Below are 27,034 nucleotides of genomic sequence, written 5' to 3'. Positions count from 1 at the left end.
TTTCCACTGAGCCACGCTGCTTCTCCTAGCAGCCCCTCCTCTTCTTCCAGGCCCCTGGGCTCCTCCCGCGGCCCAGTTTAAGAGGCCGTGCTCTATTTCTTTCTCCATTTCTTTCCTCACAAGATGGAGGAGCCAGGGAGGAGGTGTCTGTTTGGTGCTGCACTATGTGCTGGGCGCCGCGATGGGGAGAACGAGACAACTGGGCTCCCCAGTCCGAGGGGGAGGGAGAGGCAGGGTTCTTCTCTCCCACCTGATGGAGGAGGAGGCAGACGCAGAGAGGGGGAAGTGACTTGACCAAGGCCACGCGGCGGGCAAGAGCCAGCGGGAGGAGGTGCCAGGATTAGAACCCAGGTCCCCTGACTCCCCGACGTTTCCGAGTGCGACCCCGGGGACGGGAAGCCGCGGAGGGGTCGTGTGTTCTGAATAGGGTCGCCGAGCCCCCCAATGATGGCGTTTATTAAGCACTTACTACGTGCAAAGCCCTGTTCTAAGCACTGGGGAGGATACAAGGTGATCAGGTTGTCCCACGGAGGCTCACAGTCTTCACCCCCATTTTCCAGATGAGGGAACTGAGGCCCAAAGAATAATAACAATAATAATAATGGTGGTATTTGTTAAGCGCTTACTATGTGCAAAGCCCTGTTCTAAGCACTGGGGAGGATACAAGGTGATCAGGTTGTCCCACTGGGGGCTCCCAGTCTTCATCCCCATTTTCCAGATGAGGGAACTTAGGCCCAGAGAATAATAACAATAATAATGATGGTGGTATTTGTTAAGCGCTTACTATGTGCAAAGCACTATTCTAAGCGCTGGGGAGGATACAAGGTGATCAGGTTGTCCCACTGGGGGCTCACAGTCTTCATCCCCATTTTCCAGATGAGGGAACTGAGGCCCAGAGAATAATAACAATAATAATAATGGTGGTATTTGTTAAGCGCTTACTATGTGCACAGCACTGTTCTAAGCGCTGGGGAGGATACAAGGTGATCAGGTTGTCCCACGTGGGGCTCCCAGTCTTCATCCCCATCTTCCAGATGAGGGAACTGAGGCCCAGAGAATAATAACAATAATAATAATGGTGGTATTTGTTAAGCTATTACTATGTGCCAAAAACTGTTCTAAGCGCTGGGGAGGATACAAGGTGATCAGGTTGTCCCACAGGGGCTCCCAGTCTTCATCCCCATTTTCCAGATGAGGGAACTGAGGCCCAGAGAGTAGTAATAATAATAATAATAATAATGGTGGTGGTATTTGTTAAGCGTTTACTATGTGCATAGCACTGTTCTAAGTGCTGGGGAGGATACAATAATAATAATAATGGCATTTATTAAGCGCTTACTACGTGCAAAGCCCTGTTCTAAGCGCTGGGGAGGTTACAAGGTGATCAGGTTGTCCCACAAGGGGGGCTCACAGTCTTCATCCCCATTTTCCAGATGAGGGAACCGAGGCATAGAGAAGTGAAACAACTTGCCCAAAGTCCCACAGCCGACAATTGGCGGAGTCAGGATTTGAACCCATGGCCTCTGACTCCAAAGCCCGGGCTCTTTCCACTGAGCCAAGCTGCTTCTCCTCCCCCCGGCCCTGCAGAAGGAGGGGCAGAGCCCTGCCAGCCGTACCCAGGTGGGAAGACGGCGCCGCGGAATCGAAATCTCTCCACGGCGCCAGGCCTCAATCTGCTCGCCCGCGGCCTGCACGGCGTGCGTGCGGCTTTTTCTGGCTTATGTTGGCTTTCTCTCTCCTTTTTTATTAAAAAAAAAGCGATTTTACAAGTATCCGCAGGAAGCCACGTGAAGTTACAATCTGCAAGGAGGTGGGGTGACCAGCCGGCTTTGGCCTCCAAACAGTTGATCCCCGCCGGAGCCCAGACTGGCTCTCAAGCGCTCGCTCGTTCAGCCGTATTTATTCGGCGCTCACTGTGTGCAGAGCACTGGACTAAGCGCTTGGGAGAGGACAGTACAGCACCTGTACTGTACAGGTAATAATAATAATAATGGCATTTATTAAGCGCTTACTAGGTGCAAAGCACTGTTCGAAACGCTGGGGACGTTACAAGGCGATCAGGTTGTCCCTCGGGGGGCTCCCGGTCTTCATCCCCATTTTCCAGATGAGGTCACTGAGGCCCGGAGAAGGCCCCTTTTAGACTGTGAGCCCACTGTTGGGTAGGGACTGTCTCTATATGTTGCCAATTGGTACTTCCCAAGCGCTTAGTACAGTGCTCTGCACATAGTAAGCGCTCAATAAATACGATTGATGATGATGAAGTGACTGGCCCAAAGTCACACAGCTGACAATTGGTGGAGCTGGGATTTGAACCCATGACCCCTGTGTGTATGTTTGTACATATTTTTTACCCTATTTTTTATTTGTTTTACTTGTACGTGTTTACTCTATTTATTTGGTTTATATGTTTTGTTGTCTGTCTCCCCCTTCTAGACCGTGAGCCCGCTGTTGGGTAGGGACCGTCTTTAGATGCTGCAAACTTGTACTTCCCAAGCGCTTAGTACAGTGCTTTGCACACAGTAAGCGCTCAATAAATACGATTGAATGAATGACTCCAAAGCCCGGGCTCTTTCCACTGAACCATGCTGCTTCTCAAAAATACAGGTGTACTGTACTGTACAGCACCTTCCCCACAGCACCTGTATATATGTATATATGTTTGTACATATTTATTACTCTATTTATTCATTTATTTTACTTGTACCTAGCTATTCTATTTATTTTATTTTGTTAGTATGTTTGGTTTTGTTCTCTGTCTCCCCCTTTTAGACTGTGAGCCCACTGTTGGGTAGGGACTGTCTCTATATGTTGCCAACTTGGACTTCCCAAGCGCTTAGTACAGTGCTCTGCACACAATAAGCGCTCAATAAATACGATTGATTGACTGATTGATTGACCAAACCAGTCGCGCTTGGAAGTCACCCAAGACCTCCCAGGGCTCGTCCGGCCTCGCCTTACCGGCCCCCCAGAAGACGTTAATGCCGCCTCCACCCCTGGCCTGCTGTGTGACCTTGGGTGGGTCACTTCACTTCTCACAGTCTCAGTCCCTCATCCGTCAAATAAGGATCAAATCCCTGTTTGTTTAAAATGGTACTGGCAAAGCGCTTACTGTTCATTCATTCATTCAATCGTATTTATTGAGCGCTTACTGTGTGCGGAGCACTGGACTAAGCGCTTGGGAAGTCCAAGTTGGCAACATGTAGAGACGGTCCCTACCCAACGGGGGCTCAGAGTCTAATCAATCAATCAATCGTATTTATTGAGCGCTTACTGTGTGCAGAGCACTGTACTAAGCGCTTGGGAAGTACAAGATGGCAACATATAGAGACGGTCCCTACCCAACAGTGGGCTCACAGTCTAAAAAGACTAAAAGTCTACTAGAGAAGCAGCGTGGCTCAATGGAAAGAGCCCGGGCTTTGGAGTCAGAGGTCATGGGTTCAAATCCTGGCTCCGCCAATTGTCAGCTGGGTGACTTTGGGCAAGTCACTTCACTTCTCTGGGCCTCCGTTCCCTCATCTGGAAAATGGGGATGAAGACTGTAAGCCCCCCGTGGGGCAGCCTGATTACCTTGTAACCTCCCCAGCGCTTAGAACAGTGCTTTGCACATCAATCAATCAATCGTATTTGAGTGCTTACTGTGTGCAGAGCACTGTACTATGCGCTTGGGAAGTACAAGTTGGTAACATATAGAGCGTTTATATAGTAAATGCTTAATAAATGCCATTATTATTATTATTATTACTACATGTCCAACACTCTTCTAAGCGCTGGGATAGAGCCAAGTGAATTACAGGGGCTCAGAGTTTAAGCAGGAGGGAGAACAGGAGGCCCAGAGAAGGCGAGTTCATTCATTCGATCGCATTTATTGAGCGCTTCCTGTGTGCAGGGCACTGTACTAGATGCTTGGGAGAGGGCAATACAACAATAAACAGACACATTCCCTGCCCGCAACAAGCTGACAGAATAGAGGAGAGGGAAGACAGACGTCCAGTGACTTACTCAAGGTCACACAGCAAGCAGTTGGCAGAGCCAGGATAAGAATCCAGGTCCTCGGCCTCCCTGGCTCATTCATTCATTCATTCAATCGCATTTATTGAGCGCTCACTGTGTGCAGGGCACTGTACTAAGCGCTTGGGAAGCCCAAGTTGGCAACATATAGAGACGGTCCCTACCCAACGGCGGGTTCACAGTCTAGAAGGGGGAGACAGACAACCAAACAAAACATATTAACAAAATAAAATAGAATAAATATGTCCAAGTAAAATAGAGTAATAAATCTGTACAAACATATATACCTGTATAGATTTATTACTCTATTTATTTATTTATTTTATTTGTACATATCTATTCTATTTATTTTATTTTGTTAGTATGTTTGGTTTTGTTCTGTCTCCCCCTTTTAGACTGTGAGCCCACTGTTGGGTAGGGACTGTCTCTAGATGTTGCCAATTTGTACTTCCCAAGCGCTTAGTACAGTGCTCTGCACATAGTAAGCGCTCAATAAATACGATTGATGATGATGATGATGATACAGGTGTTGTGGGGAGGGGAAGGAGGTAAGGCGGGGGAGGACGGGGGGGGGGGGGGAGGCCTGCCGGCGCCTCTTGATGAGGGAAAAATAATGATAATAATAATAATAATTAATAATGGTCGTATTTGTTAAGCGCTTACTATGTGCCCAGCACTGTTCCAAGCGCTGGGGTAGATATCAAGGTGATCAGGTTGTCCTATTATTAGTCTCTGTGCCTCAGTTACCTCATCTGTAAAATGGGGATTAAAGTGTGAGCCCCACGTGGGACAACCTGGTTACCCTTTATCTATCCCAGCATTTAGAACAGTGCTTGGCACATAGTAAGCACTTAAATACCATCATTATTATTATTATTATTATTATTATTATTTAGAGAAGCAGCATGGCTTGGCGACAAAAGCCCGGGCTTGGGAGTCAAAGGATGTGGGTTCTAATCCCAGCTCCGCCGCTTGTGTGCTGGGTGACTTTAGGAAAGTCACTTCACTTTTCAGCGCTTAGAACAGTGCTTTGCACATAGTAAATGCTTATTATTAATAATAATAATAATAATGGCATTTATTAAGTGCTTACTATGTGCACTGTACTAAGCGCTGGGGAGGTTACAGGGCAATCAGGTTGCCCCACGGGGGGCTCCCAGTCTTCATCCCCATTTTCCAGATGAGGGAACTGAGGCCCAGAGAAGTGAAGCGACTCGCCCAAAGTCACCCAGCTGAGAATTGGCGGAACCAGGATTTGAACCCATGACCTCTGACTCCAAAGTGCTCTTTCCACTGAGCCAGGTTGCTTTTGTCGTCCGTCTCCCCGTTCTAGACCGTGAGCCCGTCGTTGGGTAGGGACCGTCTCTACACGTTGCCGATTTGGCCGTCCCAAGCGCTTCGTCCAGTGCTCTGCGCACAGTAAGCGCTCAATAAATACGACAATAAACGAATCTCTCAGGTCCGAGACGGGCAAGGAACGTGGGTTTGTTTGTGGCAGACGCCAGGAGCTCCGATGTTTCCGGCTGAGAGGGTGATGGCAGTAGCTTTGACGTTCCCATCTGCCCTGGCAAGGCACCTGCTAAATAACCACCTCACCGGACCCAAGCGAGGTGTTTTAACAGTGCTCATTAATTGATACTTTGAAAAACTCCGCAATTAACAGTGCCCATTAATTGATACTTCGCAAGACTCCGCAATTAATAGTGCTCATTAATTGATACTCCGCAAGACTCCCTCTCGGGACGGGTAAACGGAAAATAGACTCCGCGAGAAGACGGGCCCGGAAGGATCAGATGGGGGTCACTCGTCTAACGGCTACTGTTTGGGCGGTTTGGGGGCGGGGCGGGCTAGCTCCAGATTCCCAGATTCGTTCAATCGTATTTATTGAGCGCTTACTGTGTGCAGAGTAGCGTACTCAGTGCTTGGGAGAGTTCTGTACCGCAATAAACAGACACACTCCCTGCCCACAACGAGCTTAGAGTCGAAAGAGATACCTGTATATATGTATATATGTTTGTACATATTTATTACTCTATTTATTTTACTTGTATCTATTCTATTTATTTTATTTTGTTCGTATGTTTGGTTTTGTTCTCTGTCTCCCCCTTCTAGACTGTGAGCCCACTGTTGGGTAGGGACCGTCTCTATTTGTTGCCAACTTGTACTTCCCAAGCGCTTAGTACGGCGCTCTGCACACAGTAAGCGCTCAATAAATACGACTGAATGATTGGAGTCAGAGGTCGTGGGTTCGAATCCCGGCTCCGCCACATGCCTGCTGTGTGAACTTGGGCAAGTCACTTCACTTCTCTGAGCCTCAGTGACCTCATCTGTAAAATGGGGATGAAGTCTGGGAGCCCCACGCGGGACAACCTGATCACCTTGTAATCCCCCCAGCGCTTAGAACAGTGCTTTGCACATAGTAAGTGCTTAACAAATGCCATCATTATTATTATTATTAGATCCAAGTGCTGAGTTCATTCATTCAATCGCATTTATTGAGCGCTTCCCGTGTGCAGAGAGGGCACTGCACTAAGCGCTTGGGAAGGTACAATACGACAATAAGCAGACCCATTCCCTGTCCACAACGTGCTTTCAGCCTAAAGGGTGGTGCCTCGTTTGGCACCCTGGGCCAAACGCTGCGTTATGTGCTGGGTATTACTGGGTATTACTCTATTTATTTTACTTGTACATATCTATTCTATTTATTTTATTTTGTTAATATGTCTGGTTTTGTTGTCTGTTTCCCCCTTCTAGACTGTGAGCCCGCTGTCGGGTAGGAACCGTCTCTATATGTTGCCAACTTGGACTTCCCAAGCGCTTAGTGCAGTGCTCTGCACACAGTAAGCGCTCAATAAATACGATTGATTGATTGGCAATCTAGACCCTTCTAGACTGTGAGCCCGTTATTGGGTAGGGACCGTCTCTAGATGTTGCCAACTTGGACTTCCCAAGAGCTTAGTACAGTGCTCTGCACGCAGTAAGCGCTCAATAAATACGACTGATTGATAATCTAGACCCTTCTAGACCGTGAGCCCACTGTTGGGTAGGGACTGTCTCTCTATGTTGCCAACTTGGACTTCCCAAGCGCTTAGTACAGTGCTCTGCACACAGTAAGCGCTCAATAAATATGATTGATTATCTGCTTAACAAATGGCACAATGGCCGTACGCAATTACGTTCCCCTCTGCAGGGACTCACTGCCCCTCCCTCAATTGATGGGCTTCCTGGGTCAGAGCGCTGTACTGAGCGCCTGGGAGAAAACACTCGTCAGTAGACCTGATCCCCGCCCCCGAGGCCCTTACGGTCAACTGTGTGCAGAGCGCTGTACCGAGCGCAGGATAGACAAAAACGGAGTCTATCCCTGCCCGCAAGGAGCTTACAATCTACTGTGTGCACAGCACTGAACTAAACGTTCAATAAAGTAGGCTGGCCCCGGCCCCGCCCTGAAGAACCAGCCCCCCGGGTCTGAGACCCCTATTAACCGCCCTGCTCGGCGCCAAGACCTTTCAGTGCCCAAACCGTGGCCAACTCTCTTCCCCCCATCCCGCAATCAATCAATTGTATTTATTGAGCGCTTACTGTGTGCAGAGCACTGTACTAAGCGCTTGGGAAGTCCAAGTTGGCAACATCTAGAGACGGTCCCTACCCAACAGCGCAGGAGGCCCCTGCCTCTTGAGAAAGCATCAAATCCAATTAGGAGATTTATTAATCTCCCCGGACACGCAATCCAGAGCCGCGGAAAGCTCTCCCTCCCAGCGGGGCGGCTGATAAGAGCAGGGGCGTGGAAGGGTGGGGAGGTAGATTTCTCTTATCTTGGAGAATAATAATAATAATAATAATAATAATAATAATAATAATAATAATAATATAATAATGGCATTTATTAAGCGCTTCCTTTTAGACTGTGAGCCCACTGTTGGGTAGGGACTGTCTCTATATGTTGCCAACTTGGACTTCCCAAGCGCTTAGTCCAGTGCTCTGCCCACAGTAAGCGCTCAGTAAATACGATTGATTGACTGATTCCTATGCGCAAAGCGAGGAGCAGTGTGGCTCAATGGAAAGAGCCCGGGCTTTGGAGTCAGAAGTCATGGGTTCCATTCCCGGCTCCGCCAATTGTCAGCTGGGTGACTTTGGGCAAGTCACTTCAGGTCTCTGGGCCTCGGTTCCCTTATCTGTAAAATGTATATATGTTTGTACGTATTTATTACTCTATTTATTTATTTATTTATTTTACTTGTACATATCCAGTCTATTTATTTTATTTTGTTAGTATGTTTGGTTTTGTTCTGTCTCCCCCTTTGAGACTGTGAGCCCACTGTTGGGTTGGGTCTCTATATGTTGCCAACTTGGACTTCCCAAGCGCTTAGCCCAGTGCTCTGCACACAGTAAGCGCTCAATAAATACGACTGACTGATTGATTGATTGATTCCTTATGCGCAAAGCAAAGCCCGGTTATCCCGGCGCTCGGATGGGAGGCCGGTTTCCACGGAAGGCGCGAGCGGTGGAGATGGACAGAGAAAAAGCAGAGATGAAGAAAATAAATAAATGAAGGAGAAAAGCGAACGGGCAGCCGGCTCGCGGAGACGAGGCAGAGGCGTGGGCGGCCGCCACCCGGCACCACGATGGCACTTCCATCCTTCTCATCATCATCATCATCATCAATCGTATTTATTGAGCGCTTACTATGTGCAGAGCACTGTACTAAGCGCTTGGGAAGTACAAATTGGCAACATATGACAGACCTTCCCTGTCATTTATTTCCCTTCCCCACAGCACCTGTATATATGTATATATGCTTGTACATATTTATTACTCTATTTATTTATTTCTTTATTTTACTTGTACATATCTATTCTATTTATTTTATTTTGTTAGTATGTTTGGTTTTGTTGTCCGTCTCCCCCTTTTGGACTGTGAGCCCACTGTTGGGTAGGGACTGTCTCTATATGTTGCCAACTTGTACTTCCCAAGCGCTTAGTCCAGTGCTCTGCACACAGTAAGTGCTCAATAAATGCAATTGATGATGATGATGATTTATTACTCTATTTATTTACTTGTACATATCTATTCTATTTATTTTATTTTGTTAGTATGTTTGGTTTTGTTCTCTGTCTCCCCCTTCTAGACTGTGAGCCCACTGTTGGGTAGGGACCGTCTCTAGATGTTGCCAACTTGGACTTCCCAAGCGCTTAGTCCAGTGCTCTGCACACAGTAGGCGCTCAATAAATACGATTGATGATTTATTTCCGTGGATCGGCCCCCGTCTTCCCCTCCAGACTGTCGGCTCGGTGTGGGCAGGGAACGTGCTGGTACATTGGCCTCTCCCCAGTGCTCAGTGCAGTGCTCTTCGGCACCCGTCTTCCCCTCTAGACTGTCGGCTCGTGGGCAGGGAACGTGCTGGTGCTCAGTACAGTGCTCTTCTCGTGGGAGGCGCTCAATAAATGCCCCCCCGCTGTGACTGATTGATAACCTGGGCTGACCGGAGCTCATCGGGGGCCTGGCTTTTGGAGAACAGGCAGCCAATCTGGAAAATCAAGTGGTTTCTTCTGTTCCTCAAGGCAACGCCCTGAGAAGGGCCGGGCTCTGGTGCATCACGGGGGAGACGCCAGAGGCAGGAGGAAGTAAAACAGTAGCCCTTTGTGCGGGCGTGTTTGTCGGTGGGGCGGGGCAAAAAGTGGTTTTTTGACCATGACTGCCCTCCGTATGACTCTGTTTACCCGTCTGGCCGCCGGGATTCTCTCTCATCAGTCCCGCTCGACTGGGGGCATCTTGAGGGCAAGGCCTTGGCCCCGAAGCGCCGACGATCGGCTGGACGCGATCCCTGCCCTCGAGGAGCTGGCGGTCTACTGGATGCCGGGCACTGTGCTGAGCGCTTGGGAGAGTCCGCCACGGTTGGCCCCATCCCGGCCCTCGAGGGGCTTGAGGCCTACTGTGGGCACTGTATTAAGCAGGGTGGCTCAGTGGAAAGAGCCTGGGCTTTGGAGTCAGAGGTCACGGGTTCAAATCCCGGCTCCGCCACTTGTCAGCTGGGTGACTTTGGGCAAGTCACTTCACTTCTCTGGGCCTCAGTTCCCTCCTCTGGAAAATGGGGATGAAGACTGGGAGCCCACTATGGGACAACCTCATCACCTTGTAACCTCCTGCTTAGAACAGTGCTTGGCACATAGTAAGTGCTTATTAAATGCCATTATGATGATGATGATGATGATTATTATTATTAGTAATAATAATAAACGCTTGGGAGAGTCCATTAGAAACCACAGACACGATTTGGTTTCTGTGTCTGTGTCACACAGAAACACAAGGAACTTACAGTCTAATAATAATAATAATGATGGCATTTGTTAAGCGCTTACTATGTGCCAAGCACTGCTCTAAGCGCTGGGGAGGTTACAAGGTGATCAGGTTGTCCCACGTGGGGCTCACAGTCTTAATTCCCATTTTACAGATGAGGGAACTGAGGCCCAGAGAAGTGAAGTGACTTGCCCAAGTCACACAGCTGACAACTGGCGGACTCGGGATTTGAACCCATGACCTCTGACTCCAGTGCCCGGGCTCTTTCCACTGAGCCACGCTGCTTCTCAACTGTGCGCTACTGTGTGCCGAGCACTGTACTGAGCACTGGGGAAGAGTAGAATTCATTTATTATTACTATGGGACTTGTTAAGCGCTTACTAAGCGTCAACCAGTGCTGTAAGGGCTGGGGTGGATACCGGTTTTTCAGGTTGGACACAGTCCTTGTCCCTCATGACTCTCCCAGTCTAAGTAAGAGCCCTGATCCCTGCTCTCAATCAATCAATCGTATTTATTGAGCGCTTACTGTGTGCAGAGCACTGTACTAAGCGCTTGGGAAGTCCAAGTTGGCAACATACAGAGACGGTCCCTACCCAACAGTGGGCTCCAGGAGCTTACGATCCACCCTGTGCATAGCGCTGTCCTGAGCGCTTAGATGAGCACACCAGGGAAGGCAAACGCGTCCCCCCCACCCTGAAGGAGACGACCCTCAGGGCCTCCCCTTCGAGCCCGGACTTTGGAGTCACAGGTCATGGGTTCGAACCCCGACTCCGCCACATGTCTGCTGTGTGATCTTGGGCAAGTCACTTAACTTCTCTGGGCCTCAGTTCCCTCATCTGTAAAATGGGGATTAAGACTGCGAGCCCCACGTGGGACAACCTGATCACCCTGTATCCTCCCCAGCGCTTAGAACAGTGCTTTGCACATAGTAAGTGCTTAACAAATGCCAATTATTATTATTATTATTATTATTATTATTATTATCTCGCTGGAGGGATCCCAGCCACGCGACACCCTGGAGCTCCCCGCCTCTCTCCGCCCTGAAATCTCGCTCCACTCATCATCAATCGTATTTATTGAGCGCTTACTGTGTGCAGAGCACTGTACTAAGCGCTTAAGCACTCCCCTCGGGCCCATTCTGCGGATGGAATCGTTAAGTCCGCAGGCCTCGGGGGGCCAGCAGCGTGGCTCAGTGGAAAGAGCCCAGGCTTTGGAGTCAGAGGTCACGGGTTCAAATCCCAGCTCCACCACTTGTCAGCTGGGTGACTTTGGGCAAGTCACTTCACTTCTCTGGGCCTCAGTTCCCTCATCTGGAAAATGGGGATGAAGACTGGGAGCCCCCCGTGGGACCACCTGATCACGTTGTAACTTCCCTAGCGCTTAGAACAGTGCCTTGCACATAGTAAGCGCTTAATACATGCTATTAAAAAAAAAAAAAAAAAAAAGGAAGGGCCCGTATCCGAATCTGGGTCACCTTGATGATGGAGCGCAAGACAGAGCCCCGACAATCAAACACAAAACAAAACAAAAAAACCACATCAGGGGAAAATCCCATTTTAGGCCAACACACAAACACACTTCGAGTCAGAGCGGCGATGAAGACAGCATCAGGTTCCCCGTCGGCTCATTTCCTCCTCCACCTTGAAAGCGAAGTCTCGGGGGGGGGGGGACGGGGAAGGGGGGCCCCCCAAGCTGCACCCACTAATTGTTCGGAGACTTCACCGGGCGACACGTGGGCCCGCTCTATTTATAGCCGCCGCCGCGGACTTATATAATGCCGGAGCCGCGACCTTCGCCGGCAACGGGACGTCTGTGAGCGTGGCCGGCTGATGCGAGAGAGCGGGCGGCTGCCCGTCGAAACCGAACCTGGGTTGGCCCGGGCCCGCCCTCTCCCCTCCCAATCAATCGTATTTATTGAGCGCTTACTGTGTGCAGAGCACTGTACTAAGCGCTTGGCAAGTACAAGTACAAGGCCTCCCATTAAAAGGCCCTGGGATTGTCATCCCCCACGTCCCCCGGGGTCTGTGGGGACAACCCTGAGCACCTCAAGACACCCGTGACGGCCTCGTGCCCCCATCAACACTTTCCAACACGGTCCGCCGCCTTCTCTTTGCCGGGTTGCCGGTCGGAGGGCCCTGAACGTGATGAACGCCATATCGGATCGTCGGGTCAGTGGTCCGCCCCGCCCCGCCATCTCCTCTCCCATTAAAAAGCCTTGGTTTTGTCAACCCCCACGTCACCCCCCATGTCCCCCGGGGTCCGTGGGGACAACCTTGAGCACCACAAAACACCCATGACGGCCTCGCGCCCCCATTTCCAACACGGTCCGCCGCCTTCTTTTTCGCGGTCCGCCGCTGCTCGGAGGGCCCTGAACGTGATGGACACCCCCCTTTTAGACCGTGAGCCCACTGTTGGGTGGGGACTGTCTCTATATGTTGCCAACTTGGACTTCCCAAGCGCTTAGTACGGTGCTCTGCGCACAGTAAGCGCTCAATAAATCCGATTGATGATGATGTTGGATCGTCGGGTCAGTGGTCCGCCCAGCCCGAGAGGGTCCCTCCGACTACAGCGCCAGAGGACCGGATGGTCAATCAACCAATCATATTTATTGAGCGCTTACTATGTGCAGAGCACTGTACTAAGCACTTGGGAAGTACAAATTGGCAACATATAGAGACAGTCCCTACCCAACATTGGGCTCACAGTCTAAAACTGAGGGTAGACCGACCTAGCGGTCCTCTCCCATCCCTCCCGTAAGCCACCGGGACCGTATCGCCCGTGGATTTCCCCGGACCCTTCTTCACGTTTCCCAGAATCTTTAGGGGGTCTCTGCCCGGCGCTCGGGGCCTGAGTTGCACCGTGGTGGGGTTGGGGTTTAAATGGGGTCCAGTGAGCATTACCTGCACTCCCGCAGCGGACCGGACCTCGGGTCGGCCTGCCCTTCAGCCCCGGCCCTTGAGGGGAGGCGTGTGGGGGGCAGCCGGGTTTGTGAGTGGGTGTGGAGCACCCCATTTTCACGCTTAGCAATTTCGCCGTGCCCGCGCCGTGCGAGGCAGGAGAAGAGCGAGGGAGCCCCGGGTTTCCCGCACGTAGTAACCCGCCGGTAGACGCTACCCCGCCGACGTCGGCCCCCCGGTCCGCGGCCGCGCGCCGGCCTTACCGAGTTCCTTCGAGCCCTGGCTCTCGCTGGCCAGCTCCCCCATCTTGACCAAGGCGTCGAAGTAGCCCTTGGCGGCGAAGGTGACGCCTGAGGGGAGACGAGAGAGGAGTCAGTGAGGGGCCGGGCCGTGACGGGGACACGATGATCGGGTACATATTTATTACTCTATTTATTTATTTTACTTGTACATCATCATCAATCGTATTTATTGAGCGCTTACTATGTGCAGAGCACTGTACTAAGCACTTGGGAAGTACAAATTGGCAACATATAGAGACAGTCCCTACCCAACAGTGGGCTCACAGTCTAAAAATATCTATCCTATTTATTTTGTTGGTATGTTTGGTTTCGTTCTCTGTCTCCCCCTTTTAGACTGGGAGCCCACTGTTGGGTAGGGACTGTCTCTATGTGTTGCCAATTTGTACTTCCCCAGCGCTTAGGACAGTGCTCTGCACATAGTAAGCGCTCAATAAATACGATTGATGATGATGATGGTGATGAGGGGCACCTACTAAGGAAGCTGGCCCTCTTCTCCCGGAAACAGAAGCGCGACTCCCCCGGGGGTAGATTTCTCCCCCGCCGGCCACGTCGGCGAGTTGATCGCTGGGGGACTATTCTATTTATTTCATTTTGTTCACATGTTTGGTTTTGAGAAGCAGCGTGGCTCGGTGGAGAAGAGCCCGGGCTTTGGAGTCAGAGGTCATGGGTTCAAATCTCAGCTCTGCCAATTGTCAGCTGGGTGACTTTGGGCAAGTCACTTCACTTCTCTGGGCCTCAGTGACCTCATCTGGAAAATGGGGATTGAGACTGTGAGCCCCACGTGGGACAACCTGATCACCTTGTAACCTCCCCAGCGCTTAGAACAGTGCTTTGCACATAGTAAGCGCTTAATAAATGCCGTCATTATTATTATTATTCTCTGTCTCCCCTTTCTAGACTGTGAGCCCACTGTTGGGTCTATATGTTGCCAACTTGTACTTCCCAAGCGCTTAGTACAGTGCTCTGCACACAGTAAGCGCTCAATAAATACGATTGATTGATTGATTGGGGGACGACCACCAGGCTCTGAGGAGGGGTGTTGTTTTTTCTTTTCATGGCATCTGTTAAGCCCTTACTATGTGCCCAGCACCGTACTAAGGGCCGGGGTAATAATAATAATAAAAATGATGGTATCTGTTAAGCGCTTACTACGTGCCCAGCACCGTACTAAGGGCCGGGGTAATAATAATAATAATAATAAAAATGATGGTATCTGTTAAGCGCTTACTATGTGCCCAGCACCGTACTAAGGGCCGGGGTAATAATAATGATAATAATAATGATAGTATCTGTTAAGCGCTTACTATGTGCCCAGCACCGTACTAAGGGCCGGGGTAATAATAATAATAAAAATGATGGTATCTGTTAAGCGCTTACTATGTGCCCAGCACCGTACTAAGGGCCGGGGTAATAATAATAATAATAATGATGGTATCTGTTAAGCGCTTACTATGTGCCCAGCACCGTACTAAGGGCCAGGGTAATAATAATAATAAAAATGATGGTATCTGTTAAGCGCTTACTATGTGCCCAGCACCGTACTAAGGGCCGGGGTAATAATAATAATAAAAATGATGGTATCTGTTAAGCGCTTACTGTGTGCCCAGCACCGTACTAAGGGCCGGGGTAATAATAATAATAAAAATGATGGTATCTGTTAAGCGCTTACTGTGTGCCCAGCACCGTACTAAGGGCCGGGGTAATAATAATAATAAAAATGATGGTATCTGTTAAGCGCTTACTATGTGCAAAGCACTGTTCTAAGTGCTGGGAGGTTACACGGTGATCAGGTTGTCCCATGTTGGGGTCACAGTCTTAATCCCCATTAAGGATTAAGGAGGCCCAGAGAAGTGAAGTGACTTGCCCAAAGTCACAGAGCTGACAGTTGGTGGAGCCGGGATTTGAACCCATGACCTCTGACTCCAAAGACCGGGCCCTTTCCACTGAGTCACACTGCTTCTACGAGCCACGCTGATATAATATTATATATGTGCCAAGCTCCGTTCTAAGCACTAAGGTAGATACAAGTTAATTCATTCATTCATTCATTTGTATTTATTGAGCACTTACTGTGTGCAGAGCACTGTACTAAGCGCTTGGAAAGTCCAAGTTGGCAACGTATAGAGACGGTCCCTACCCAACGGTGGGCTCACAGTCTAGAAGTTAATCGGGTTGGGCCCAGTCCCTGTCCCACATGGGGCTCACGGTCTTCATCCCCATTTGACAGATGAGGGAACTGAGGCCCAGAGAAGTGAAGTGACTTGCCCGAGGGCACAGAGCGGACACGTGGCGAGCCGGGATTGGAACCCAGATCCGTTTGACTCTCAGGCCCGTGATTCCAAGCTAATCGGGTTGGAAGCAGTCCCTGCGCTTAGTCCAGTGCTCTGCACACAGTAAGCGCTCAATAAATACAATTGAATGAATGAATGATTGACCGTCTCTATACATTGCCAAATTGTACTTCCCAAGCGCTTAGTACAGTGCTCCGCACACAGCGCTCAATAAATACGATTGAACGAATGACTCCCCACAGCACATATGCATCTATCTGTTGATATCTGTAATTTATTGTTTTATCTATTTGTAATAATGTCTGTCTCCCCCTCTAGACTGTGAGCTCGTTGTTGGGCAGGGACCGTCTCTAGATGTTGCCAACTTGTACTTCCCAAGCGCTTAGTACAGTGCTCTGCACACAGTAAGTGCTCAATAAATACGACTGAATGAATGAATGTCCCACGGGGGTTCATGGTTAATCAATCAATCGTATTTATTGAGCGCTTACTGTGTGCCGAGCACTGTACTAAGCGCTTGGGAAGTACAAGTTGGCAACATATCAGCGTGGCTCTGTGGAAAGAGCCCGGGCTTTGGAGTCAGAGGCCATGGGTTCAAATCCCGGCTCTGCCACTTGTCAGCTGTGTGACTCTGGGCAAGTCACTTACCTTCTCTGTGCCTCAGTTATCTCATCTGTAAAACGGGGATGAAGGCTGTGAGCCCCACGTGGGACAACCCGATTACCTTGTCTCTACCCCGGCGCTTAGAACAGTGCTTGGCACATAGTAAGCGCTTAATAAATGCCATTATTATTATATAGAGACAGTCCCTACTCAACAACGAGCTCACGGTCTAGAGGGGGAGACAGACATTAATACAAATAGATAAAACAATAAATTACAGATATCTACAGATAGATACATATGTGCTATGGGGAGTCATTCATTCAGTCGTATTTATTCAGTGCTGTGAGCAGTGCTTGGCACATAGTAAGCGCTTAATAAATGCCTGTCTCTATATGCTGCCAATTTGTACTTCCCAAGCGCTTAGTACAGTGCTCTGCACATAGTAAGCGCTCAATAAATACGATTGATGATGATGATGATATAGAGACAGTCCCTACCCAACAGTGGGCTCACAATCTAGAGGTCACTGAGGCCCCGGAGAAACGACTTGCCCAAGGTCACCCAGCAGAAAAGCAGTAAAGATGGGATGGGGATCCAGATCCTTCCAACTCCCAGGCCCGGGTTCTATCCAGTAGACGCCAACGATCCTGACCGGACAGAGGGTCAATCCCGGGGCCTTTCCCAGGAGGAGCAGCGGGAAGAGGACAGGGTGACACCCGTCGTCGGGAACGAGGGCCACGCGGCCGCGTTTTAACAGCCGAGGGCCGAATCCCGCTTGGCTTCTTAGAATCGAGGCCCTCTAATCGGGCTTTATTTATGCCGTTTTCAATTAAGCCGTCACAGTTTGTTCCGAGGAACGAGGCAAGGCCGGCTCCTTGCCCTCGGCGGGGGGTGGAGGTGGGAAGGGAGAGCCGCCGGGGCTTGGAATAAATGAAAAAGGAAGGACCACAACAACGGAGGAGGCCGAACGGAACACAACAAAACTTAGCAACAGGGTTTTTCGGGAGGATTAATGCAGCTGAAGTGGAGGAGAGGTCGGGGCTGTGGGGAAATCTTTGGCTGCCGCCGTGTTGTTCGGGCAGGGACCCAAGACGGGGATGGGCGGAGGAGGAAAACACAGCTGGGGCCACGGGTGGACTGCGGCGGGGTTGCCCGGATAATAATAATATAATAATTATGGCATTTACTAAGCGCTTACAATGGGCAAAGCACTGTTCGAAGCGCTGGCCAGATAAGCTAGCTCTCTTCCTCCCTTCAAGGCCCTGCTGAGAGCTCACCTCCTCCAGGAGGCCTTCCCAGACTGAGCCCCTTCCTTCCTCTCCCCCTCGTCCCCCTCTCCATCCCCCCATCTTACCTCCTTCCCTTCCCCACAGCACCTGTATATATGTATATATGGTTGTACCTATTTATTACTCTAACTTGTACATATCTATCCTATTTATTTTATTTTGTTGGTATGTTTGGTTCTGTTCTCTGTCTCCCCCTTTTAGACTGTGAGCCCACTGTTGGGTAGGGACTGTCTCTATGTGTTGCCAATTTGTACTTCCCAAGTGCTTAGTACAGTGCTCTGCACATAGTAAGCGCTCAATAAATACGATTGATGATGATGATGAATAGTAATAATAACAATAATAATAATAATGGCATTTATTAAGCCCTTACGATGGGCAAAGCACTGTTCGAAGCGCTGGCCAGCTAATAGTAATAATAACAACAATAATAATAATGGCATTTATTAAGCCCTTACGATGGGCAAAGCACTGTTTGAAGCGCTGGCCGGATAATAGTAATAATAATGATAGTAATAATAATGGCATTTATTAAGCCCTTACTATGGGCAAAGCACTGTTCGAAGTGCTGGGGACGTTACAAGGTGATCAGGTTGTCCCACGGGGGGCCCACAGTCTTCATCCCCATTTTGCAGGTGAGGTCACTGAGGCCCAGAGAAGTGACTTGCCCAAAGTCCCACAGCCGGCAATTGGCGGAGCCGGGATTTGAACCCATGACCTCTGACTCCAAAGCCCGGGCTCTTTCCACTGAGCCACGCTGCTTCTCGTGAATCATCTGTGAGCCCACTGTTGGGTAGGGGCTGCCTCTATATGTTGCCAACTTGGACTTCCCAAGCGCTTAGTACAGTGCTCTGCACACAGTAAGCGCTCAATCAATACGATTGATTGATTGATTGATCATAAGCAGGAGCCAAGACCCAGACAGGTAAACAGACCAGGCAGAGGCGGAAAGCCAGACCTGGACAGGGTCCGGTGTGGCCTAGGGACTAGGCTTCTAGACTGTGAGCCCACTGTTGGGTAGGGACTGTCTCTATATGTTGCCAACTTGGAATTCCCAAGCGCTTAGTACAGTGCTCTGCACACAGTAAGCGCTCAATAAATACGACTGATTGATAGGGATCCCCGCCACGGCCATTCCGACGCTCGGGCCGGACCGCTGGTTTGGGTCGCTGCCGCCAGGCCCCTCAGAGCCTCGGGCAGGTGAGCGCTCCCGGAAACCGTCCTGCTTCCGCCCCTCCGGCAGCCGGGCACTGCCTGTTCCCGGGAATGCCACGGCCCGAGCCCATCCCTCCCCACGCCCACCAGGGAGGAGGCCGGACCGGAGCCGTCGCCATGCCAACCGAGCGGCTCCTCCAGGCTGACCGGGGGAGGATGCCGGCTCCCGGCACGGTGCCCTCCTCCGTGCCCGGGGGAGTCGCCGGGCGGACACAGCTGGGACGGGGGCTGGTGACCACAAAATAACAATAATAATGGCTTTTGTTAAGCGCTTACTATGTGCGAAGCACTGTTCTAAGCGCTGGGGGGATCCAAGGTGATCAGGTTGTCCCACGTGGGGCTCACAGTCTTCACCCGCAGTTTACAGAGGAGGTAACTGAGGCACAGAGAAGTTAAGTGGCTTGCCCAAGGTCACACAGCAGACAAGCGGCGGAGTCGGGATTCGAACCCTTGACCTTTGACTTCCAAGCCTGTGCTCTTTCCACTGAGCCATGCTGCTTCTCAAAAGGGTGCGGGGGGCGTGCAGAGGAGCAGAGAGGGGAAGGAGACCGCGACCTTCCCCCGGGCCGAGAATGGGGTAAAATGGGGTAATAGTCTAACTGGAGTAGAATCAATCAATCGTATTTATTGAGCGCTTACTGTGTGCAGAGCACTGTACTAAGCGCTTGGGAAGTACACGTTGGCAATATAGAGAGACGGTCCCTACCCAACAGTGGGCTCACAGTCTAAAAGGGGGAGACAGAAAACAAAACCAAACATACCAACAAAATAAAATAAACAGAAGCAGTGTGGCCTAGTGGCAAGAGCTTGGGAGTCAGAGGACGTGGGTTCTAATCCCGGCTCTGCCACTTGTCTGCTGTGTGATCTTGGGCAAGGCACTTCACTTCTCTGGGCCTCGGTTACCTCATCCGTAAAACGGGGATGAAGACTGGGAGCCCCACGTCGGCCCCCGGCCCACATCCTTCCCGTAGCCCGGAATGCCCCACTTCCGCACATCCGCCAAGCTCGCTCTCTTCCTCCCTTCAAAGCCCTACTGAGAGCTCACCTCCCCCAGGAGGCCTTCCCAGACTGAGCCCCCTTTTTCCTCTCCTCCTCCCCATCCCCCCCGCCGCCCTACCTCCTTCCCCTCCCCACAGCGCTTGTATATATTTGTACGGATTTATTACTCTGTTATTTTACCTGTGCATAGTTACTATTCTATTTATTTTGTTAATGATATGCAGACAGTTTTAATTATTAATAATAATAATAATAATAATGATGGCATTTGTTAAGCACTTACTATGTGCAGAGCACTGTTCTCAGCGCTGGGGGTGGATACAAGGTGATCAAGTTGTCCCACACGGGGCTCACAGTCTTAATCCCCATTTTACAGATGAGGTAACAGGCTCAGGGCAGTTAAGTGACTTGCCCAAGGTCACACAGCAGACATGCGGCGGAGCCGGGATTCGAACCCATGACCTCTGACTCCAAAGCCCGGGCTCTTCTCCACTGAGCCACGCTGCTCCTTTTTGTTCTGACGATTTTGACACCGGTCTCCGTGTTTAGTTTTGTTGTCTGTCTCCCCCTTCTAGACTGTGAGCCCGTCGTTGGGCAGGGACCGTCTCTAGATGTTGCCGACTTGGACTTCCCAAGCGCTCAGTACAGTGCTCTGCACACAGTAAGCGCTCACTAAATACGACTGAATGAATGACAACCTGATTACCCTGTATCTACCAGATACAAGCAGCGTGGCTCAGTGGAAAGAGCCCGGGCTTTGGAGTCAGGGGTCACGGGTTCAAATCCCAGCTCTGCCAATTGCCAGCTGTGGGACTTTGGGCAAGTCACTTCACTTCTCCGGGCCTCGGTGACCTCATCTGGAAAATGGGGATGAAGGCTGGGAGCCCCCCGTGGGACAACCTGGTCACCCTGTAACCTCCCCAGCGCTTAGAACAGTGCTTTGCACATAGTAAGCGCTTAATAAATGCTATCATTATTATTATTATTATTACCAGCACTTAGAACAGTACTTTGCACATAGTAAGCGCTTAATAAATGCTATCATTATTATTATTATCAGCACTTAGAACAGTACTTTGCACATAGTAAGCGCTTAATAAATGCTATCATTATTATTATTATTATTGTTACCAGCACTTAGAACAGTACTTGGCATGTAGTAAGCGCTTAAACACCATTATTATTATTATTATTATTATCTCTCTAAAATGGTCCCCCCCTTCGGGTCAGGGCCCGCGAGCTGGACGCAGGCCGGCCTGCCGTACGCAGAGCGCTGAGAAGCCGCGTGGCCTAGTGGAGGCAGAAGGCCCTGGCTTCTCATTCCAGCTCCACCCCTTGTCCGCTGCGTGACCTTGGGCAAGTCGCTTCACTTCTCTGGGCCTCGGTTTCCTCATCTGTCAAACGGGGGATTAAGGTTGAGCCCCACGAGGAACAGGGACTGTATCCAACCTGATTAGCTTGGCTCCACCTCAGTGCTTAATATAGTGCCTGGCACAAAGTAAGCGCTTTCCTCTCCCCCTCCCCATCCCCTCCGCCTTACCTCCTTCCCCTCCCCATAGCACCTGTATATATGTTTGTACGTATTTATTACTCTACTTTTGCACATATTTATTCCATTTATTTTATTTTGTTAATATATTTTGTTTTGTTCTCTGTCTCCCCCTTCTAGACTGTGAGCCCACTGTTGGGTACGGACCCCCTTCCCCTCCCCACAGCACCTGTATATATGTATATATGTTTGGACGTATTTATTACTCTATTTATTTTATTTGTACATATTTATTCCATTCATTTTATTTTGTTAATATGTTTTGTATTGTTCTCTGTCTCCCTCTTCTAGACTGTGAGCCCACCGTTGGGTAGGGACCCCCATCCCCTCCACCTTACCTCCTTCCCTCCCCACAACACCTGTATATATGTTTGGACATATTTATTACTCTATTTTATTTGTACATATTTATTCCATTTATTTTAGTTTGTTAATATGTTTTGTTTCGTTCTCTGTCTCCCCCTTCTAGACTGTGAGCCCGCTGTTGGGTAGGGACCCCCATCCCCTCCACCTTACCTCCTTCCCCTCCCCACAGTACCTGTCTATATGTACATATGTTTGGACGTATTTACTACTCTATTTTATTTGTACATATTTATTCTATTTATTTTATTTTGTTAATATGTTTTGTTTTGTTCTCTGTCTCCCCCTTCTAGACTGTGAGCCCACTGTTGGGTAGGGACCGTCTTTATGTGTTGCCAACTTGGACTTCCCCAGCGCTTAGTACAGTGCTCTGCACACTGTAAGCGCTCAATAAATATGATTGAATGAGCAGATGCCATAAAAAGTGCTGGTGAGAAATGCCAAGTCGGGGAATGAGGCCCCTGGGGACGAGCGATCTGAGAGGAAGGGGGCCGTCGTGGTTGTACATATTTATTACTCTATTTATTACCCTATTTATTTATTTATTTTACTTGTACATATCTATTCTATTTATTTTATTTTGTTAGTACGTTTGGTTTTGTTCTCGGTCTCCCCCTTTTAGACTGTGAGCCCACTGTTGGGTAGGGACTGTCTCTATATGTTGCCAACTTGGACTTCCCAAGCGCTTAGTACAGTGCTCTGCACACAGTAAGCGCTCAATAAATACGATTGATTGATTGATTGATTGGGTCGCCTGCCCCTCGGGGGAAAGGGGCAGTTATCTGGAGGTGACCGGGCCCAACCCCAGGCCGTCAGGTGGGGATCGCCGGGGCCTTGGCTGCCTCCGCCGGGAACAACAGAGGTCACCCCGCCCGGCTTCCGGGCCTCGGAAACACGCTTCCCATTCCCGGGATCCCCGCCGGCCCACCCGGTGGGAAAACCGGGAGCTCGGCCCCAACGCCAGGGGACCGACGCGCCCTGGCCCCGCTCCGCGCTACCCAAGGTGGGGGCACCCGCTCACCTGCCAGCGCCTTCTCGTAATTCTTCCCCATGGAGATGAAGTTCCGGAGGCTGGGATTGAACTGCTCCATGATCGTCTGGAAAGGGGAAACGGGAAGACATTCGTTCATTCAGTCGCATTCATCGAGTGCTTCCTGGGTGCGGAGCACTGTACTAAGCGCTTGGGAGAGGACAATAAGCCGGCACAGTCCCGGCCCGCAACGAGCTGACAGTCTATCAATCAATCAATCGTATTTATTGAGCGCTTACTGTGTGCAGAGCACTGTACTAAGCGCTTGGGAAGTACAATTTGCCAACATATAGAGACAGTCCCTACCCAACATTGGGCTCACAGTCTAAAAGGGGGAGACAGAGAACAAAACCAAACATACTAACAAAATAAAATAAATAGAATAGATACGTACAAGTAAAATAAATAGATAAATAAACACGAAAAGGGCATCGGTGGATAGGGTGAGAGAGGGGCACTGGGAAGCAGCATGGCGAGGAGCAGCGTGGCTCAGTGGAAAGAGCCCGGGCTTTGGAGTCTGAGGTCAAGGGTTCAAATCCCGGCTCTGCCAATTGTCAGCTGGGTGACTTTGGGCAAGTCACTTCACTTCTCTGGGCCTCAGTTCCCTCATCTGTAAAATGGGGATAAAGACTGTGAGCCCCCGGTGGGACAACCTGATCACCTTGTAACCTCCCCAGCGCTTAGAACAGTGCTTTGCACATAGTAAGTGCTTAATAAATGTCATTATTATTATTATGGCGTAGTGGTTAAAGCGGCATGGCCTTGGGAGTCCAACGGTCAGGGGTTCTAATACCGGTCCCGTCACTTATAATAATAATAATAATAATGGCATTTACTAAGCGCTTACTATGTGCAAAGCACTGGGGAGGTTACAAGGTGATCAGGCCATGGGGCTCACAGTCTTCATCCCCATTTTACAGATGAGGTCACTGAGGCAAAGAGAAGTTAAGTGACTTGCCCCAAGTCACCCAGCTGACAAGTGGTGGTGCCGGGATTTGAACCCCTAACCTCTGACTCTAAAGCCCGGGCTCTGACCACTAAACCACGCCACTTCTCTGCACACACTTGTCTGCTGTGTGACCTTGGGCAAGTCACTTCTTTTAGACTGTGAGCCCACTGTTGGGTAGGGACTGCCTCTAGGTCTTGCCAACTTGGACTTCCCAAGCGCTTAGTCCAGTGCTCTGCACACAGTAAGCGCTCAATAAATACGATTGATGATGATGACTGTCTCTATGTGTTGCCAACTTGTACTTCCCAAGCGCTTAGTCCAGTGCTCTGCACACAGTAAGCGCTCAATAAATACGGTTGATTGATTGACTGATTCACTTCTCTGGGCCTCAGTGACCTCATCTGGAAAATGGGGATGGAGACTGGGGGCCCCACGAGGGACAGGGTGTCTGTCCAATCTGATTTGCTTGTATCCACCCCTTTGCTTGGTACAGTGCCCGGTACATAGTAAGTACTTAACAGATACCATAATAATTATTATTAATAATAAGTGCCCGATAAATACCCCTGAATAATTGTTCGCCCACCCATTTCTGGCCACCTCACCACCACAGAGGACCACGAGACAGACTCCTGACCATCAGAGAATCGCCAAGGGCCACAAGAGAAGCGACCTCCACCCCCCTCCGGCACATAGCAACTTATGTTGCCAACTTGTACTTCCCAAGCGCTTAGTACAGTGCTCTGCACACAGTAAGCGCTCAATAAATACGATCGATTGATTGATTGATAGCAACACACTGAGCTACAGGTTTCTCAGCCACACAAAGTCACCTCTGCCAAATCGCCTTCACTCCCCGACCCTTCACTAGTGAGCTCGTTGTGGGCGCGGAAGGTGTCTGTTTGTTGTTGTATTGGACTCTGTCAAGTGCTTAGTACAGTGCTTCGCACACAGTAAGCGCTCGATAAACACAATTTAATGAATCGACGAAAAGTCCCTGGGGTTGGGCAGACACCTTCAAAAATCCAGATAACCCCCTGGGTCAGCTTGGTTATGGGCAAAGAACGTGTCTGCTCATTCTGTTGTACTGAACTCTCCCGAGCGCTTGGCACCGTGCTCTGCATGTAGTAAATGCCCAGAAAATTTCATTTTTCATTTCATTTAATCGTATTTATTGAGCGCTTACTGTGTGCAGAGCACTGTACTAAGCGCTTGGGAAGGACAATTCAGCAACAAAGAGAGACCCTCCCTGCCCACAACGGGCTCACAGTCTACAAGGGGGGAGACAGACAGCAAAACAGGCATTAGAGAAGCAGCGTGGCTCAGTGGAAGGAGCCCGGGCTTTGGAGTCAGAGGTCATGGATTCAAATCCCGGCTCCGCCAACTGTCAGCTGTGTGACTTTGGGCACGTCACTTCACTTCTCTGGGCCTCAGCTCCCTCATCTGCATGTGTCCAGAAAATACCATCGGTCGACCGACTGGTTCAATAACTCGGGCTCTCCTGACGCTATCATCATCATCATCATCAATCGTATTTATTGAGCGCTTACTGTGTGCAGAGCACTGTACTAAGCGCTTGGGAAGTACAAGTTGGTAACATATAGAGACAGTCCCTACCCAGCAGTGGGCTCACAGTCTAAAACGCTATCCGCCTAGAGACTCGCGGTTTTCCAGGCCGACGATCGGATACTCAGACTATAAGGGATTATTATTATTATTTTTTAATAGTGTCACTATGTACCAGGTACTGTACTCGGCGCCGAGGTAGAGCCAAGCTAAGCAGGTTGGACATAGTCCATGTCCCAAACGGGGCTGATAAGTCTTAATCCCCATTTTACACATGATGGAACTGGGGCCCAGAGAATATGTTTGTACACATTTATTACTCTATTTATTTTACTTGTACATATCTATTCTATTTATTTTATTTTGTTAGTATGTTCGGTTTTGTTCTCTGTCTCCCCCTTTTAGACTGTGAGCCCACTGTTCGGTAGGGACCGTCTCTATATGTTGCCAACTTGTACTTCCCAAGCGCTTAGTCCAGTGCTCTGCACACGGTAAGCGCTCAATAAATACGATTGATGATGATGATGAAGTAAAGTGACTTGCCCAAGGTCACCCAGCAGGCAACTGGTGGGGCTGGGATGAGAACCCAGGTCTTTCTGACTCTTGGATGAGATGGACTCCTCTAGAATCGGGCCTCTGTCGATGGAAACGGGGCGTGGGGGTGGAACAAGCCGGGCAACAATGGATGCTTCTGTCCGAAAGAGGTGGGGTGATGGCATCCTCTCCTCCCCGAGTCGCACAATACAGCTCTGTGCTCTCCCAAGCGCTCTGCGCGTAGTTAAGTGCTCAATTAATACCACGTGGCTCAGTGGAAAAAAGAGCCCGGCGTTTGGAGTCAGAGGTCATGGGTTCAAATCCCGGCTCCGCCAATTGCCAGCTGTGTGACTTTGGTTAAGTCACTTCACTTCTCTGGGCCTCAGTTACCTCATCTGTAAAATCGGGGTTAAAACTGTGAGCCCCCCGTGGGACAGCCTGATCACCTTGTAACCTCCCCAGTGCTTAGAACTGTGCTTTGCGTATAGTAAGCGCTTAATAAACACCATCATTATTATATTATAACCACTGACAGTGATGAGAATTATTGCCTGTCTCCCTCTCTAGACTGTGAGCTCGCTGTGGGCAGGGAACCTCGCTACCAATCTCTGTTCAAAGCCCTATAGAGAAGCAGCGTGGCTCAGTGGAAAGAGCATGGGCTTTGGAGTCAGAGGTCATGGGTTCAATAAATACGACTGATTGATGATAATAATAATAATAATGATGGTATTTGTTAAGCGCTTACTATGTGCAAAGCACTGTTCTAAGCGCTGGGGGGGATACAAGGTTATCAGGTTGTCCCACATGGGGCTCACAGTCTTAGTCCCCAGTTTACAGATGAGGGAACTGAGGCCCGGAGAAGTTAAGTGCCTTGCCCAAAGTCACACAGCTGACAAGTGGCAGAGCTGGGATTCGAACTCATGACCTCTGACTCCAAAGCCCATGATCTTTCCACTAAGCCACAGCTGCTTCTCTGATTGATTGATTGACAGTAAGCGCTTAACAAATACCAAAATTATTATTATTGTAACCACCCCAGCACTTAGTACAGCGTCTCCCCCTCCCCTCGGTGGAGGCCACGTTCGCAAAACAGTCCCATTGTGCTCCTCTCCGGGATCTCGGCGCCGAGACAATGGAAGGAT

General features: G+C 49.8%; 1 protein-coding gene across 3 annotated transcripts in view; it reads right to left on the bottom strand.

Moving 5' to 3' along the window:
- The window catches only part of BAIAP2 (BAR/IMD domain containing adaptor protein 2), an 89,583-nt gene that overhangs the window by 43,203 nt on the left and 19,346 nt on the right, over nt 1–27,034 (bottom strand). For all 3 annotated transcript variants that reach the window (XM_038741991.1, XM_038741992.1, XM_038741993.1), the window contains exons 2-3: nt 22,835–22,910; nt 13,463–13,549 (exon numbers count right to left, since the gene is read on the bottom strand). In XM_038741991.1, the coding sequence (XP_038597919.1) occupies nt 13,463–13,549; nt 22,835–22,910 (163 nt within the window). The remainder of the gene's footprint in view (nt 1–13,462; nt 13,550–22,834; nt 22,911–27,034) is intronic.

This window comes from Tachyglossus aculeatus, unplaced genomic scaffold (genome assembly GCF_015852505.1).
Source record: "Tachyglossus aculeatus isolate mTacAcu1 unplaced genomic scaffold, mTacAcu1.pri SUPER_34, whole genome shotgun sequence".
In the NCBI taxonomy this organism is placed as follows: domain Eukaryota; kingdom Metazoa; phylum Chordata; class Mammalia; order Monotremata; family Tachyglossidae; genus Tachyglossus; species Tachyglossus aculeatus.
This window is presented reverse-complemented; position numbering and strand designations above follow the sequence as displayed.